The sequence below is a fragment of the Aptenodytes patagonicus genome, chromosome 6 (genome assembly GCF_965638725.1).
Source record: "Aptenodytes patagonicus chromosome 6, bAptPat1.pri.cur, whole genome shotgun sequence".
Lineage (NCBI taxonomy): Eukaryota > Metazoa > Chordata > Aves > Sphenisciformes > Spheniscidae > Aptenodytes > Aptenodytes patagonicus.
Window position 1 is genome coordinate 47,410,270 of NC_134954.1, and position 18,179 is coordinate 47,428,448.

General features: G+C 43.5%; 1 protein-coding gene across 1 annotated transcript; it reads right to left on the bottom strand.

Moving 5' to 3' along the window:
- Positions 1–262: 262 nt before the first annotated feature.
- CD28 (CD28 molecule) lies at positions 263–12,519 on the bottom strand. Its single transcript, XM_076340743.1, has 4 exons — positions 12,456–12,519; positions 5,183–5,536; positions 4,799–4,917; positions 263–1,845 (listed from the first exon to the last, which is right to left on the bottom strand). The coding sequence occupies exons 1-4, from the start codon at positions 12,508–12,510 to the stop codon at positions 1,705–1,707; spliced, it is 669 nt and encodes a 222-aa protein (XP_076196858.1). The 5' UTR covers positions 12,511–12,519; the 3' UTR covers positions 263–1,704.
- Between the last annotated feature and the right edge of the window lie 5,660 nt (positions 12,520–18,179).

Below are 18,179 nucleotides of genomic sequence, written 5' to 3' on the forward strand. Positions count from 1 at the left end.
GCACCCTGCCCTGGCAGAGCTGTGCCTGGCTGGGGGGACAGCAGGCACCTCACCGCTGCTCAGAGGTGGCACAGCACCCCCCAGGAACATGGTTCGTGGCGATATGACTCAGAACAAATGGTTTGGGGCCCAGTCAGCAAACTCAAGTAAAACTTCCAATTTGGAACTGCCAAAGTTTTTTTCTTGGGTTAAGATGTCAAAGCAGATTGTTGCTACACTTCCACATCTCTACTTTTGTCATGTCCCCTCAAAGAAAGAATCTTCTTATCCCAATTTGGAGGAAAGTAAATGTTGTACAATCCCAATTTTATTTCAAGGCGGGAATATGGATTTATTTTTCATTTAATTGTTTATTCAGTAGTCGTTATAAAATGCACCTTGTCTCCTCAGTATGAAAAGGGATTTTATGCCAAGACAACCCCAATTACAGTTTAGGATGTCTTGTTAATGTAAACATGCTTAATTGAATGAATGAAGCAGGTTTTGCTGAAGACTTTGTCCTACTCCAGCATGGAACATTCCTGAAGAACATCTTTAGATAGAAAGGTAACCTCCAGTCAACACGAAGTTCATCAAAGTGCCCAGAGCAGTCCCTGCAGGTAGCTGAGCACTTGCAGGTCCAATTCACAATGGTGGGAACGAAGGATCCTCTCACACCCTAAAAAGTGGGTGCTTATGGGAAAAAAATTCAAGTGATCTTTAGTTGCTCATAACTGGGCCTAGATTTTCGAAAGAGCTCTGGTACAACCTAGGTGCCAGATGTGCATGAATTTTCAGGAGGACTCAGCAGAATGCCTTTTGGATAGAAACAAAAATTCAAAAATGAAAGTAAAGCTCTCCTCAAAATCTGACCTCTGTATCTTCTAATGTTTCCCATATAACTTTGTGTTCCCTCGCTGTAGGAGGCAAACAAAACAGAAATGGGGTTCTTCATGACGACAACAGATATTTCCTCCTCTCCTGCTTGTCTTCATTTTGTCTTCAGGTTGATTACTTTCTCACTCTGTAGAGTTGTTTGGTCATGACTTCAAATGGCCTTATGAACATTTACAAAGTGTCCAACCTAAGGACTCACATGTTGAAGGTTTAGTAGTTTTCTGTCAGCTTGATTTGTCCTGCCGGCCCATTTGTGCCGTAGCCTAATAGCTTGGACGCCTTCTGGCTGACTTTTCCCTCTTTCTTTCAAGCATGTGTTTTGAACTTCAAACTGTGCCCTGGTCTTGTAGGGAAGAAAAGATTTTTTTTTTCCACAATTTGCCATATTTGACAGCAACAAGGGTTTCTGAGGATTAGACATACAGGAAAAGAAATTAAGGGGTTTATCTAAGGCAGCAGTTATTGGGATTGGTCAGAAGTTCTGGTTCTCCCAACAGCTGAGCAAAACCACAAGTGTTAGGAGGAGACCAGCTCCGAGGTCTGATGCCATCTTTCTCTCTTACCCACTGACAACCCTCAACACAAGTTGTATCTCATTTTCAGCTGTCAGGGAGAACAATCCTATTTTACTTTTTCCCCCCTTTTTATGTTTGTTTGTTTTTTCTTTTAGTATATTATATCAAAGTTTAGCCAATACTTGCTATGGTGTAGGTATCCATGACTAATAATGACAGACATGATGAGAAAATGAGAGGCTGTCCTTCCATATCCAAGAGCAAGTGGCTGCCTAGAAGCACACGAGGCTGCTGGTGGGTCAGCTGGTGGGTATCACGGCTGCCAGGACCGATATGCAGTGTAGTCTCGTGTTGGCGCATAGGATGGGTAACCTTTGTTCTTCTGGTACGGTGGATGCCGGGGAGTCATGTTCATGTAGTCACTCTGATGGTACATATTCTTTTTGGATTTTTGCTGTGGGAGAAGGGGGAAGAGAAGTTTGAAAACATTTCTGCAATTAGTCTGTGCAACCTGGGGTGAACATTTGAAAAGGGAGAAGAAGAAAGGGAACAGGGATCCTTTGAGCAGAGGGGTTTTGACTGTTAATAAGACCTGAGACAAGTTAATAATGGATTTGATTAATTTTTCCTTCTTTGAATTAGCAAATTGTCTCACCCAACTCCCATATTAACTGCTGACAGTTCTGACCATATGTCCTGGTTCAGGGAAACAGGCATATTTATAAGGCAGCCTCAGGTTTAAATACAGTTACAGAAGAATTAGAACACATGTTCTCATAAAATAATCTATGGAATTTGCCCAAGCCGAATGTAAGTCTCCAGCTTATCTGCTGAGAGATTTACAGTGTTAGTTCTCCAGTTAAAGGAATGCTGCAAACCAAGGATACAAACTGATGCCTCTCACCATCAATTCTCAGCTGTGGGATGACTCAGCAGAAGCAATACAGTCTGAGCAGTGAAGGCTGTCCTCATTTATTAGGAGGAAAAAAGAAATTAGCTTAACTCAAACAGAGTAAGAGCAGGAAAAATCAGCCCAGGCTATGTGTATCATGGTTTGCCTACCATTTACAGCAGTAACACACAATGTATATCTTGTTCTGAGCTTTCCTTCAAGGGGCAAAAGAATCAGAGCTGATGTTAATCTGTCTCATTATCTGGGCCTCAAAAATCTCATTTGCACTGTTGAATTCCTGCCTTATGATGCCCCTGTGAGAAAAGGGAGGCACCATCTCTTTCAGAAATAAGAGTAGCAGAAGACAGGTGAAATAATTTGCCTATAATCATAGAGGAAGTTTGTGGCTACAGCAGCATTTGAACCTCTGACTGCTGCAGGCTGTGCGCAAGGTTGGTGTTTTTGCATAGCTTTAGGGTTTATTGATCAGGGGCTAGGTAAAGTGCTTCCATGCTTTTTCATTAATACTGATCATACCTTCTTTTGCAATCTCCTTTTCACTGATGTTTCCTTCCTATATACATAAATATTTGCATATGCTGCAATATATTTGTGATGCTGTGGAATTGGAGGAAGTTTGCATTAGAAAATCTGATGGCTAAATTATGCTGTACATGCAGAGTGGGGCAGTTACTATGAAACATTTTAAGCTTTTTTATATTAATGTTATATATATGCAAGGTGTTGAATGTAAGTTACATACTGCTTAAGCCATGCAATACAGTCGATGCATGTAAATCATTAGATACAAAAGCTTTCCCTGTATGTGTTCATCTCCATAATATAGGATTTTTAATTCACCAAAGAGATAACTTTGCATGGGAGAAAGACATTTTGCTAGCATGAGTGAGTGCTGGACTGTTACAGGATCAAAGACTGCTACTTTTAGAGAGAAAAGCAGTTTTCTTCCAGGGAAGGCAGAACTGTACAAAAATAGACAAATCTTTAGCTGCTTTCAGGAACTCAAGTGAAACAGGCTTGCCATGGCTGTCAAGTATCATATTTTGGGACCTTTTTTTACAATTTGCAATGTCTTCTAGGCAACTGTATTTACATTCAGCAACACTCTAAACACATCCACAGTCAGAGTACATATTATCAGGAGCATACCACCAGCAGCGATAACAGCAGGTAAAAACTGATGCAGCAAACAGCACACATTGCAATGCAGCCTTGTCACTCTTTGTGGGGGCAGACATGTTAGTAGCAAAGTGCATAGCTGTTAGGTACCAAACAAGTATAGCAGAGAGAAAATGGTTCAGATTGTAAATGATGGATTTGAAGCTACAGTATCTCATCAGGGCACAGCCACTGTAGCACAGCACTGTAACACAAGCAGCTGTTTGCTGTAATCCTCTCAGCTCTCTTAGGAGTCAGCCTCTACAATAAGGCACAAAGAAAGACCACTTAACCTGCCTTTGCGTTTTCCTATGGCAATGCCCCATTTGATTGTTTTCCATTAGAAATAGCTATATATTGAGCAAGTGTGTTTTTGTGAAACACTTAACAGACCTCAAGCTTCAGCTAGCAGTGAGAGTTGCTTTCTGTATACATACAACATTTAACCTGTCAGGGACTCTGGGCTCTTTATACAGGCTACCTTGTAATGTGTTGAAAATTGCTATTTAATGACAAAGATACAGGGGAAAGGCAGAGTGCAAGGAACAGAGCTCTCTACGATCATTGTTCAAGTCTTTCCCACATGGAGTAAGTAGTGTAAATCAGCTCTGGGAGATCACAATCCTAAGACTTGTCTAGGAAGATGTCCTGCTGCTGCCTTTGCATCACACCTCACTCTCTCTTTACTCCAGCAGGCAGAACTGGATGTGACCTGGGCCAGCCAACTCTCCAGAGAGAGATCAGAAAGCAAAAATAATGAGCCATAAGACTGTCTCAGCTTTCTTAGGGTTAATGTACAGAGGCAGACGAGGGACTACTGAGATCCCGGTGCTCCTATTCCCTTGCAGTCAAGCTGCCAGAAATAGCGGGTACTCGAGGGAATTGCTGCATAGTCACAAGACATCGGTGCAGATGCTCTTGGCCAACTGAGGGTTCCATAAAGATTGTTTTACTGTAGGTGAGCTCCTTCTGTCAGTATAGTCTCAAAGGATTTTGCCAGGAATGCTTGTAGTGCTCGATTTCCCTGACAGGGACAATTGGCAGAGCTAGAGGCAGTGTCCCAGTATTGCGGGTGTGCAGGGCGCTGCCAACACTATGGCATTACTATTTGCTTTAGCACTCTACCACAGAGGCCTGACTGCCCACCTGGAGAGCATCTAGTGTTTCAGCTCTTTTGGGGCATAGCATGGGTGTGCATATATAGCTGGGGTCAAGAAGCACTGTGATCCTGAAGCGAGGGCTATCAGTGAGTTTGTGGTAAACATGGCAAGTATAGCCTGAGTAATGAACTAGGGACAAAAAGCGTATAGAGAAAAGGAAAATAGTAGTTTCTTACCCAGTAGCTAATAAAAACTGCAGTTATCAGCATACTGTAGAAAGCAAGAACTCCAGTCACTGTGACCATAATCCACAAAGGAATTGCAGACTGAGGCTCTTGTGTTTGGATGGGTGTCTCTTTAAGGAAAAGAACAAAGAAAACTTCAAGTACATGAAAGCAAAACCCTCAATCTCTGCTTATTTACTCCTTGTTCCAATGCACCATTTGTATTAATCATCATTTTAAGATGTCTTCTTCAGGACATCAGGAGCAGGAATGTAGTTTTACCAGGCAACCCAACTTTTTTTTTTTTTTTTTTTTTAAGGAAACAAATTGCCTCAAGCCATCATGTAGGGAGTGTGTATAAGGAGGATACTGGCCTACAGAGACTTCCCATCTTACCTTTCACGTGAATGACAGTCCCGTTGCTCTTCTCATTGTAGACATATGGGGGTGGATACATGGCCTCAATTTTGCAGAAGTAGATGTCAGTTTGGCTGGCACTCATATTCCAAAGATTGAAGATGACTTTGTCTTTATCATGAATCCCCTGGCAGTTGAATTCTTTGTTTGAATTACTGCTAATTTTGGTTGTGTTCCATGAAATAAAGCAAACTTCAACTGCACTGTCTGTTCCTTTGTGCAGCGAAGCTCGAAATTCCTTCCCTGTTCCATTGTATGTGTAGTTGCAGACTAGAGTTGCAGTTTTGTTAGCTACAATGAGCAAAGGACGCTGAGCCACTAAAATCTTGTTTTCTGAGGGGGGGGGGGGGAGGGGAGAAAGTGAGAAAAACACTTGTTTATAAAATACAGTATGAGACTTCAGAACCACACATCCTCCCATGCAACCCTTCTCCATATCTCCTCTCCCCTGCTGACACTCCCTACTAGGGAGTATGTAACCACCAAGCTGCAGAAGCAGTTTCTCACAGGAGCTCAAGTTGCAGCAATCCCCCTCTATATAAATAATTACATAGTCACTAGGGGAGACTGTGAGGTCAAAAGTGTTTTTCTTCAGAGTCAGAACACTAGTACAGAAAGTGGCCCATGTGATTAAGATTTAACATCAGGGCTCAGAAAGCTACTCTATGTGTGTGTATATATAAGGCCACCTTAGTCTATCCTTTCCTTAGCAAGCAGTTTCCCAGGGAACATTATGGAGTGAAAATACTGTGAATTAAATGCTTAGTTTAGCAGTCAGATAAGAGAGTATTATTTATACATTTTCTTTTTAATCCAAGGACAGACTTGAAGAGTTTGCAGGTGGAATTTGCTGAACCATTTCAAGGGTTTGGACCTTGGACAATGAGCACTAAAAGCATGAACTGCTATCATTTTAATGTAAAATAAGTAATTTCTCTAGCTAGCAGCTGTAGTAGATTCTTAATCTCTCAAAGGATTCAGGAGCTGACTAATTTGACATTGCATTGGCACTTAGCACTTGAATGGCCTGCAAAAAAAGGTCACATGAGGGTATAATTCAATTTGAATTGACCGGACTGATACATAAACAGGAAATGTTTTCTGACATTTAGACCTCTGTGCTACCATCTGCCAAACAATGAAACACTGCAAGGACTATGCAGAAAGACAACTTCTTCCAAGAAAAATCATCCTGTACAAATGAGGCCCTACTTTTCGAATGATGACCCCTAAGTAAGAGGAAGGGAGTTTTGGCTTTTAAGCTAGGAACTTGCCAGAACTAAGGACAGCCCTTTTGTGTGTGTATATGACTGCCTAAGTCTTCATGCAAGCTCAACCCATATGAGTAGCCTTTTATAGATCCCTGAGAATTGCTGTGGTTGTGAGAATGACAATCATATCTCTTGTCCTCAAAATCTGCTGCAAAACCTATATTCTTTCTACTTAATCCATGTGACAAGACTTAAAGTCTAGTAAGGGAAATGGAGTGGGAAGGAGGCCAGATCCAGAATGCCCAGAAAACAAGTATTTCACAGTGTTTAATGGTATTTAGGACCAAATGGCTACATCTGGTGTGTTCACACCTGCACAAGAAGATGAAGTACCCCAACCTCTTGAGTAGGCTGCTCCTTTGGGATGAACATGATCCAGGGGGTAAAGTAAACACAAAGAGATGCATGAGATGGCCAGGACTAGTGGTAGGGTGTGGGCAGTAAAAACAACCCATGGCTAGCAGGTTCTCCAGTTACCAGCCCAACCCATGAAACTGCTGAAGCTGTTCATTTTCTGACTGAAAGTCTTGTTTACCAGCCCTTTCTTCTCATGAGAGCAGGAAGACGTGAGGCAGGGAATCATAGAATCATTAAGGTTGGAAAAGACCTCTAAGATCATCAAGTCCAACTGTCAACCCAACACCACCATGCCCACTAAACCATGTCCCTAAGTGCCACATCTACACGTCTTTTAAATACTTCCAGGGATGGTGACTCAACCACTTCCCTGGGCAGCCTGTTCCAATGTTTAACCACTCTTTCAGTAAAGACATTTTTCCTCACGTCCAATCTAAACCTCCCCTGGCGCAACTTGAGGCCATTTCCTCTTGTCCTATCGCTTGTTACTTGGGAGAAGAGACCGACACCCACCTCGCTACAACCTCCTTTCAGGTAGTTGTAGAGAGCGATGAGGTCTCCCCTCAGCCTCCTTTTCTCCAGGCTAAACAACCCCAGTTCCCTCAGCCGCTCCTCATAAGACTTGTTCTCCAGACCCCTCACCAGCCTCGTTGCCCTTCTCTGGACACGCTCCAGCACCTCGATGTCCTTCTTGTAGTGAGGGGCCCAAAACTGAACACAGTATTGGAGGTGCAGCCTCACCAGTGCCAAGTACAGGGGCACGATCACTTCCCTACTCCTGCTGGCCACACTATTTCTGATACAGGCCAGGATGCCATTGGCCGCCTTGGCCACCTGGGCACACTGCCCAGGGCTCTACTGCCTTGTCTTTAGCAAAGAAAGATTGTAGTCCATCCTCCTTGTGACTCTTTGTTCAAAGGGTGAAGCAGAGCTTGTCACAGCTCTGAAATCCCATGTTTGCAGGGAACCCAAACACTGTGAAATTTTTTGTTTTGATGAAGGATGAGCATTTCCAGGCTTTCCAGCAGAAAGAGACACAGATCTTGGAATCCTGGAACTGAGCGGCAGATTAATAACAGACAAAGCAAGTTTCTGCTCGAGGTGCTGCCTGTGGCAAATTTTCATCGAAATGAAGACATTTCAGCAAAACATTTCAGTTTCATTGAATCAGCATTTTCCGACACAAGCTCTTGCATAGGCTTATAAGGCATTCTAGTAAGGGGTGAGGTTTGGATTCCACCCCTTTAGACAAGGTATTTGATCATATTTTTGTTGGCCAGCAAATTGATCTTTGGCCTAAGTGGCAATGTGCAAGTCTGTGGTAGAATTGTTCTACCTTTAGCACAGCAGAATTCTACACGTCTCACTTGAGACAGAGTTATTCTTCTGATTTGTACTGCAGTAGTGCCCACCACTACAACCCTGATTGTCACAGGGACAGAATACACCTTCAGAAGAGACCTTTTCTGTCTCAGAGTTTACAACCAAAATAAGCATCCCGGAACAGACACTTGCAGAAGCATTACACTTCAGAAAAATGCTTGCCTGTTTTTCACTGCAAGTACTTTCAGAAAACTAATGGATGGTTATTGCTCAGCCTGATGAGATTTTCACTATGGCCAGAGGAAAGACAAAGAACACTGAAAATCTCATCTCTGAAGGACCACCTTCAAATGTTATTTAGACTCATCTGCAGACCCCAGTGACTTACCTCCACCTTTTGCTGTTGTCAGCTGATCTGAATTCCTGATGTTTAGTACATAGCTTCATGCCTTGAGCTCCACTATTTAACTACAGCTTTGGACTATTTATGTCCCTGCCATGATATTGTGCTAATTGGCAAACAGTCTCTCTTGATACACCCACCTAAAAAAATAAGTTCCTTCAACTTATTTCCACCTCTTGGATTTATGGTCTGGTCTGTTTGCCTTGGTGTGCAGGCTGGGTGTTGATAACCCAGCCACATGCTGCTGATGTTGGGATGCAGGGTGGCTGAGCGGTGGGAAAAAGTTTATTTGTGGATCATTAAACGAAGACTGCTCCTACATGATTTACGCTAAGCACCCAAATCTGTTTTCACAAAGTGGCTCTACTAATTCAAATCTAAATTCATTGAAGGAGATCTTTTGTTTTTCACTTATAGGAACTAATTAGCACCACGTGAATTGGTTGGGCTGCAATACCAGCAGGGGCAAGGCAGGCTTACCCCACAGGTGTGTTAGACAGGCCCTGCTGTCATCATCCTCCTCCAGGCTTGGATTTTTTTTGAATTGAAGAAAGTTAATCATGCCAAAATGTGTATTAGTTTCACGGGGAAAACAGAGTAAGGCCAAACATCCTTTACTTCACTTGTGATCTGAATAGGATTTGATTATATTCTTAGTAGGATCTGGACCATTCTGAGCAAACATGGACTGAGGCTGCTTTTGCCTTCAGAGAGACAGTTTTTCTCATAAGTGTCACTTTGGGTTTGTTAAAATGGTGAAACTCTGAAACATTTAGTATGTGTTTCCATTAGTGTATGCTTTCCCCTAAATAGGGTTATGATTGCCATTTCCAGAACTGTGTTCAGTCATGCTGCATAGTAATAAATATCTATATCTTGGCCTTACCCAGCCAAGAAAATGGCAGTTATGAAAAATCATTGTCTACAGTTTCAAAAAGCTGTGAATTCTAAAAATGTAATATCATTTAAGTCAGTGTGCACAGGCTGCAAGCTTTCTCAGGATTTTAGGATTTATATGCAATGGTGTGTAAGATCTCTAAATGTTTGTTAAGCTTTTTTATACCTTATTTGTTATGCTAGACATTTGTTATAATCACATGTGAGGTTTTCTTGCATCATGAAAAAAAATGCCATCCATATGTAATATAGGTAAAATACTGACTCTAATCATGGACCCCTGATGCAAGCAAAACTTCATTGAAGGTTTTTTTTTTCTTTCTTTCTTATTTGCCAAGAAAGTGAAATAGAGACGACAAAGTACGGAAAATAGTTATTTTGAGGGTTTTTTTTTCCAGAACTTTCCATGAATCATCATCAGCTATTGGAAAAAATATTCTGCTAAAAATATTTTGTACTCTCCTTTCTTTCTTTTCCATGCCAGTTGACTTCACAGAGCTATTTGCCAGAGCAAGGAATCTGGGATAAGTTAGGTTTTTCTATAAGCACAGTAAAGAAATGGCCCACTTAAGTCCCAGGGAGGATAGAGAAAAACTTGAAAGGAGTTTACTTAATCCACAAACAGAAAGACACACAGCTATGTTATAAACAAAGCTATTCCATTTTTGCTGCTGCTGGGCTGTTGTTCAATTATCTTTACTCTTCTTTCCCAGGTACAAGGGTCTTTCTCTTTTACTTTGGTTTTAGGTCACCCAGCTGTGTGTATAATGTGCAGCTGGAGGGATCTGCCCCTTCTAGCCGTCATAGACTTGCTTTCTGCTAATCTTCCCTACTTTGGTGCGAGTACTGCAAGGAGCATAGTACTACATAAAGCCCAGGTGACACTCTTGCTTTAATCAAACCAGTGTGAGCACAGGGGTTTTTCTTGTCAGCCTGTGATATTTTTTTTTTTTTTTAAACAAGAATTTGTTGATGTCATCCTAATCTCGGCTAACCTTGCCTTATACATCTTCTGCATTCTGGTAACCTTAGTGGGTTAGAGGTTGATTTTAACACCCAGAGACCATAAGCCTAGAAGGTTATACGAGTAGTAAAAAGATGAGGTCATTTGTGGCACACTGCACTGGGAACCCACTTATATTACTTATTTCACAAAATACACAGGACAGGCAACTTGATCTAGCTGCCTCTCTGACAGACCATAGCAAGGAAATTATTTAGCCAACAAAAAGGGGGGAGGACAAACTTCATAAACGTTAGTGTTTCTACAAAAGGGAAACGAACAAACTGATCTTTTAAGTCCTTTTCCATGATTCAAACTCAACCTGCAGCACTCACTGGTACAGTCTAACAACAGCAGAACAGCACAAATTCTGTTTTCTTCCCCAAAACAAAATACGTGAGGCCTATAATACACTTTGTGGCTTGAGGAAGTCCTGCAGGGTTTTGACCTGTCTTAATGTTTTCCATGTACTAAGGATCAATCATCTCAATCAAAATTAAGAGAAGAGGTGGAGAAAAGATAAGGGAAAAAGATGAGAGCCCTGAGAGGCAAATGACCTCATGTGCTTCTCTTTAAATAGTTGAACAGTCTCAGTGAAGCTATTGGAGAAACTCAAGTTCTTCATGCAAAGCAAGTCTGATAACCACACACTATATTTTATTTTGTTGCAATTCAAAGAAGTTCCTTAAAAGTTGTTCACACCTCATGGAAATGTTTTTAAACTGTTAACCCACTGCTGATACTTATCCCCTCCTGGAATCAGTGTCTTCTCTGACAACCCAGGGGCCCACTGTGGAAATAATTATGATATTGCAAACACAGAATTATAAACATGGGAAAAGGACAAGGAAGAAAAAGCCTATGATCTCTTAAAGAAATGTAGATCATGGTGTCATGAAAAAATTACAATGCCTTCACTGAGGAAAAGAATTCTAGAAAAATAAGGCAGAAATAAGGAAAAAATAGATTGAATTGTATCTCTCATATTAGAAAAAGCAGCTCTTTGAAGATGTTCTATATGTGAAAAGTTTTGTACTGGAAAACAGATTTTTGTTCCTATCTGTAACTTCCCTGTAAAATACAAAACACTGATATTTGGAGAAGACCCAATAACAACAGTTCACAGGCCACTGGTTTGAAAAATTGTCTGTCTCAAGATTATCCTAGCAAAGGCTATCATCACTTGTCTTGCTTTGCATTTTGATGTACCCCTTGGAAAGATGTGTTAACTCTGAACATACAAACACTGCATCAGCAAGACAACACCAAGACAAAATGCCCTCAGCCACAACAACTGAAGATTCGGAAAGATTCACTAAGACTCAGGATTTCAAAATCACAAATAGACATTTTTGGTTGTTGAAGATCTTTTCAGAAAGAAGCTAGGTATCTAGCAAGTATCAATAAACTACTAAACAATGCAAAAATCAGAAACTCAGCAATTCCCATCCTCCCATCTTTGAGCTCAGTAAGCAAGTCTGCTTTTGGTCCTTTTATTTGCTAGTTCTGTGAGGATGTGGGTGGGCTCAGCTCTGCAGCCCATCACACCGAGCCAGGCCATGGTGGGACCTGGAGCTTCGCACAGGAGATTTGGGTGGTGGAGAGGCTGCCCCAAGAGAGGCACTGGTACCAGGTCTGCTCAGCCCCCCAAGAGAAGGCACTTGTGAGCAAAATTTGTAAAGCCCAGGGGGAACGTGACCAAAGCCCCCTTCTATCTATGCATGCAATTTCCAAATGTATCTAAAGAGAAGTCAAATTGAAAGAAAGCTCTTGGGTCTTATCTTGGAGGGATACTTGTGGCAGGAAAAAAATCAGCCTCTTAGTTATATCAAGTTGATCCAGATGCAGTCTTAGCAGCATGCTCTGTCTCTCCCCTTTCCTCCAAACACAGAATAATTTGTTCAAAATTAATTCAAAGCTATGCTAGACCTTCTCCCCCAGTTGATCAAAGTGAGGAAAAATAGTGGAAAGGATTGAAATGTGGGGTGGTTTTGTTACCTGTTACATCAGCAGTGGGGATGAAGCAGAGCATCACGAGGATCCCCAGAAGCATGGTGCTAATGGTGGGCCCGGCGCCTTGTCCCCACACCCTCCAGGCACTGCCACGTCTCCCAGGGCCCCGCGACACCAGCCTTCCTTCCCCGTGGGGCCAGGCTGCACTCTCGGTTCCTCACACAACTTCTCTCCTCCTCCCTCCTCAGCACATGATACACAGCCAAGTGAAACCACTGTAATGGCAATGCTTGAACAGGAAGTTAAATTCTTTGATGACTTTAGCCTTAGGAAGTTGCTTCTGCAAAGCTCAGTAACGCCTAAAAGATAGTGGAAGCCCGCCTTTCAAAACAGGGACTCTCGTCCCTGTATTGCAAGATGTGTGCTAGTGTTTGGGGCTCTGCAGGGTTGCTCCTATCAGGGAGAAATGGATTTCCCTAGAGGTGCAGCGCTGTTTCTTTACCAAGAGTACGTCCAGGTGTACGCAGTTCCCATCATCACAGTAGAAGCAAACAGCAGTTTCCAAGTTCCTGGTGGCCAAACCTGGCCCCTCAGGAAGTTGTGTGCTCAGGAAGGTCCATCTCTCCTCACTCCTAGGAGCAGAAACCTTCCTCTCTTGGCCTGCTGGCTTGCTTCTGCCTGCCTTCCCAGCCCCTGGGAACGCTGACATATTTTGGCAGTAGATGATCTAGGTTTTTTCATTTTTGTTTTTCTGCATCTGCTTGCTGCCTAAATGCAGACCAAACAGTGCAAGAAATCATGATCTGGTACACCTTCCCTTTTTGAAAAAAATCCCATTGTAAATGAGCGCAGTTGTAATCCAGTTGACATCTAAATAAAGGCAGCATGCAGCAAGCACACTTCTCAGTCAGTGCTTTCACCAGAGGTCGTCTTATTTAAAGTTTTTTCTCTTCAACTTACCTGGTAAATGCTCACTCTTCTTTGCCCTGCAAGCTCAATGTCACCTCTCCCTTTGAAACAGCAGGATTGTGAGAGCCAGTTAATGGCATTTATAACTGTGAGGAACTCTGGTTATTAACTATTTACTTTTGTCCACCAAAGTAGAAATATTTAACTGTATCAATACCTGTCATTATCTGTGATTTATTTGAGAGAAAAGGGGAGGTGTTTAGCAGGAAGACTTTCAAGAACATTGGGCTGTTGTAGAAAGGGATGAAGAGCCATGAACTTTCTTCCTTTTCCCTTAGTATCTGAGGTCTTTAGGCCAAGTTTGATCAGAAATTATGTATGCAATCTAAGAGCAGCTTTAGCTGGTATATCCATTTGCAGTCTAGGAATTTTAACAATATTCTTTTGTTCTGTAATCAGTGTAAATTGCCTGAAATACTGAAAGTTTTGGAATTCCCTTGTACTTAGAAAATAAAAAAGGAAAAAAGTCAGATTCTCTCTTTCTTAGCCCACTTTTGTGGTTTCTAGAAAAATATACTGAAACCTTTTTTGAGTCATATGAGTGTACCTGCAGTTATCAATGAAATAGTCTCAGCTTAACTTGAAGTGAGAATCATAGAATCATAGAATCATTAAGGTTGGAAAAGACCTCTAAGATCATTGAGTCCAACCGTCAACCCAACACCACCATGCCCACTAAACCATGTCCCTAAGCACCTCATCTACACATCTTTTAAACACTTCCAGGGATGGTGACTCAACCACTTCCCTGGGCAGCCTGTTCCAATGTTTCACCACTCTTTCAGTAAAGACATTTTTCCTCACGTCCAATCTAAACCTCCCCTGGCGCAACTTGAGGCCATTTCCTCTTGTCCTATCGCTTGTTACTTGGGAGAAGAGACCGACACCCCCCTTGCTACAACCTCCTTTCAGGTAGTTGTAGAGAGCGATGAGGTCTCCCCTCAGCCTCCTTTTCTCCAGGCTAAACAACCCCAGTTCCCTCAGCTGCTCCTCATAAGACTTGTTCTCCAGACCCCTCACCAGCCTCGTTGCCCTTCTCTGGACACGCTCCAGCACCTCGATGTCCTTCTTGTAGTGAGGGGCCCAAAACTGAACACAGTATTCGAGGTGCGGCCTCACCAGTGCCAAGTACAGGGGCACGATCACTTCCCTACTCCTGCTGGCCACACTATTTCTGATACAGGCCAGGATGCCATTGGCCTTCTTGGCCGCCTGGGCACACTGCCGGCTCATGTTCAGCCAGCTGTCGACCAACACCCCCAGGTCCTTTTCCAACAGGCAGCTTTCCAGCCACTCTTCCCCAAGCCTGTAGCGCTGCATGGGGTTGTTGTGGCCGAAGTGCAGGACCCGGCACTTGGCCTTGTTGAATCTCATACAGTTGGCCTCAGCGCATCGGGCCAGCCTGTCCAGGTCCCTCTGCAGAGCCTTCCTACCCTCAAGCAGATCAACACTCCCGCCCAACTTGGTGTCATCTGCAAACTTACTGAGGGTGTACTCAATCCCCTCATCCAGATCATTGATAAAGATATTGAACAAGACCGGCCCCAAAACTGAGCCCTGGGGAACACCGCTCGTGACCGGCCGCCAACTGGATTGAACTCCATTCACCACAACTCTCTGGGCCCGGCCGTCCAGGCAGTTTTTTACCCAGCGCAGAGTACACCTGTCTAAGCCGTGAGCCGCCATCTTCTCTAGGAGAATGCTGTGGGAGACGGTGTCAAAGGCCTTACTGAAGTCCAGGTAGACCACATCCACAGCCTTTCCCTCATCCACTAGGCGGGTCACCTGGTCATAGAAGGAGATCAGGTTGGTCAAGCAGGACCTGCCTTTCATGAACCTGTGCTGGCTGGGCCTGATGCCCTGGTTGTCCCGCTCATGCCTTGTGAGCGCCCTCAAGATGAACCGCTCCATAATTTTCCCCAGCACCAAGGTCAGGCTGACAGGCCTGTAGTTCCCCGGACCCTCCTTCCGGCCCTTCTTGTAGATGGGCGTCACATTGGCAAGCCTCCAGTTGTCCGGGACCTCCCCCGTTAACCAGGACTGCTGATGGATGATGGAGAGTGGCTTGGCGAGCTCCTCCGCCAGCTCCCTCAGCACCCTCGGATGGATCCCATCCGGCCCCATAGACTTGTGAGCATCCAGGTGGCATAGCAGGTCATTGACTGCTTCCTCTTGGATTATGGGGGGTTCATCCTGCTCGCCGTCCCTGTCTTCCAGCTCAGGGGGCCGAGTACCCTGAGGATAACTGGTCTGCCTGTTAAAGACTGAGGCAAAGAAGGCATTGAGTACCTCAGCCTTTTCCTCATCCTCAGTGACAATGTTCCCCCCCGCATCCAATAAAGGATGGAGATTCTCCTTGGCTCTCTTCTTGTCATTAATATATTTGTAAAAACTTTTTTTGTTGTCTTTAATGACAGCGGCCAGATTGTGTTCTAGCTGGGCTTTTGTCTTTCTCATTTCCTCTCTGCACGACCTAACAAGATCCCTGTACTCTTCTTGAGTCGCCTGCCCCTTCTTCCACAAGCGGTAAACTCTCCTTTTTTTCCTGAGTCCCAGCAAAAGCTCCCCGTTCAGCCAGGCCGGTCGTCTTCCCCGCCCGTTCTTCTTATGGCGTATGGGGACAGCCTGCTCCTGCGCCTTTAAGACTTCCTTCTTGAAGATCGTCCAGCCTTCCTGGACCCCTTTGCCCTTCAGGACTGTCTCCCAAGGGACTCTCTCAACCAGCGTCCTGAACAGGCCAAAGTCCGCCCTCCGGAAGTCCATGGTTGTGGTTTTGCTGCCCCCCCTCCTTACTTCACCAAGAAGCGAGAATTCTACCATTTCATGGTTGCTAAGCCCAAGACGGCCTCCGACCACCACATCTCCCACCAGTCCTTCTCTGTTTGTAAACAGCAGGTCGAGCGAGGCACCTCCCCTGGCAGGCTCACTTACCAGCTGTGTCAGGAAGTTGTCTTCCACACACTCCAGGAACCTCCTAGACTGCTTCCTCTCTGCCGTGTTGTATTTCCAATCCCTCAACAAAGTTACAAAATTCAATCTTTTTGCTGAACTGCCCTGTCTCAGAGATGAAAACCACTGTTGTCATATCTTCTTGCTCAGGTAACTGAACCTATACAACATTTATCGAGCCTGCTGCACGATTCTGCATCCTGGCTGTCAGATCCTTTCTGTATTTGGGATACAGACTGGAAATGCACAGAGAGTACATTCTCCCCTCATCACAGAATTAGCAGAGTATATCGCAGAGAGAGAGAGCTACTGCTATTCATTTCACTGGCATATGCTGGCAAAGGGGCACCATTCAGATCGAAATCTGATTGTGGAAACAGTTGTGTAGGAAGAGATTCTGCTCTAGGAATACCACAATAAAAAATCAAGAGGGAACAATGCGCACTCTCTTCGGTGTGGCTGTGGACCCATTTATTCCCTTCCATCCCTTATTGCTCCTTATGTGCCTCTCCCATGGTGAGGACAGACCAGGGCACTGATTGCAAACTAGAGATTGGACTAGTGGAATAGAGGAGAGGGAAGAGGGGCCACTGAGAAATTACCCACTGTGGCCCTAGAGACCAAGCTGTGACGTATCATTTCTCTCTGTGCTGATGAATATTGGTACCAGTATTGCCCTCTCCAGAGCCTCTGGTCTTTCAGTCATGATTTTAGTTTTCCCTAATGGTTTCCTCTTTGATCCCTGGAGTAAGGAAGGGCATTTCCCTCCCTGCCCCCCGCCCCCAAAAATAGCTCTTGGCTCATCTGCACTTCTTGGTTTTCTAGGATTTTAAAAGGGCACAAATCATCATTGTGTTCCTGAGGGTATGGCTCCTTTCCTTCTCCAAATTGCAGCTCTTGCTCTAATTTAAACAGTTCATTTCCGATCACTTAGATACTTGACTTTGTCACTTCACTTGTATGATCTTTTTCTGTTTCCAAAGTTATTATGAGGGTAGGGGAAGAAGATGTTATAGCTTTCAGCAAGCCGTCTTGCACTTAGGACAAACCACATAAAAGTTTATCTAGGAAAAAAAAAACCTGAAAATGTCCCCCTATATGCCCTTACTCTTAATTTTTCATTATTCTTCCACCTCTTTAAGTATCTCTCCTTCTATACCTTGAGCATTGCCCGAGGGTGCAATAGCACTAATTCAGGCACCATTCACTCCTATTCTTACCCCATTTTCCATTCAGATTTCAGTCTGTGGGGTCTGTCTGTATGCTGGCAGACAGGCTCTGCTTTCTGTCACAGCAATGGAAATCCAGACTAACATTATAATTTCAGTGGAGCTAGAGCTGTGAGAGCACTGAAAGAGCTAAAAATGCAATTTGTCCATGTTTGGGAAAAAGAAGGTTTCCATCCCATCACAAAATGGCTGAAATTGCAGTCCAAGAGAAGTAAATGAGAGGTTTGTAAATGGGTTTTCAGGGTACACAAGAATCTAGACTACGGGCTTGGGCTTTTTACTCATCACAGTATATAAATAAAATAACAGTCCAGGTATTTGATTGTAGCTTTTCATGCCTACTGTTAGGAAACCAAGCACTGACAGGAGCTATGACCTGAGTCCTAGAGAAATGCTGATATCATCTAGTACGGTTTCTCAGAGGATTATTTGGATATCTTTAAAAGAGTCCCAAGAAATCCCAAGCAGGCTGCCAGTTTGCCTTTATGTTAAAGAATGAGGAAGTAATGACCCATATATCCTGAGCCAAGTGTTCAGCTGTTAAAGTCAAGAAAGAGATTCCAAATTTGTTATGATTAAACAAGTGGATAGTTTAGAAGCTAATTTTAAAATAAATGAAGTC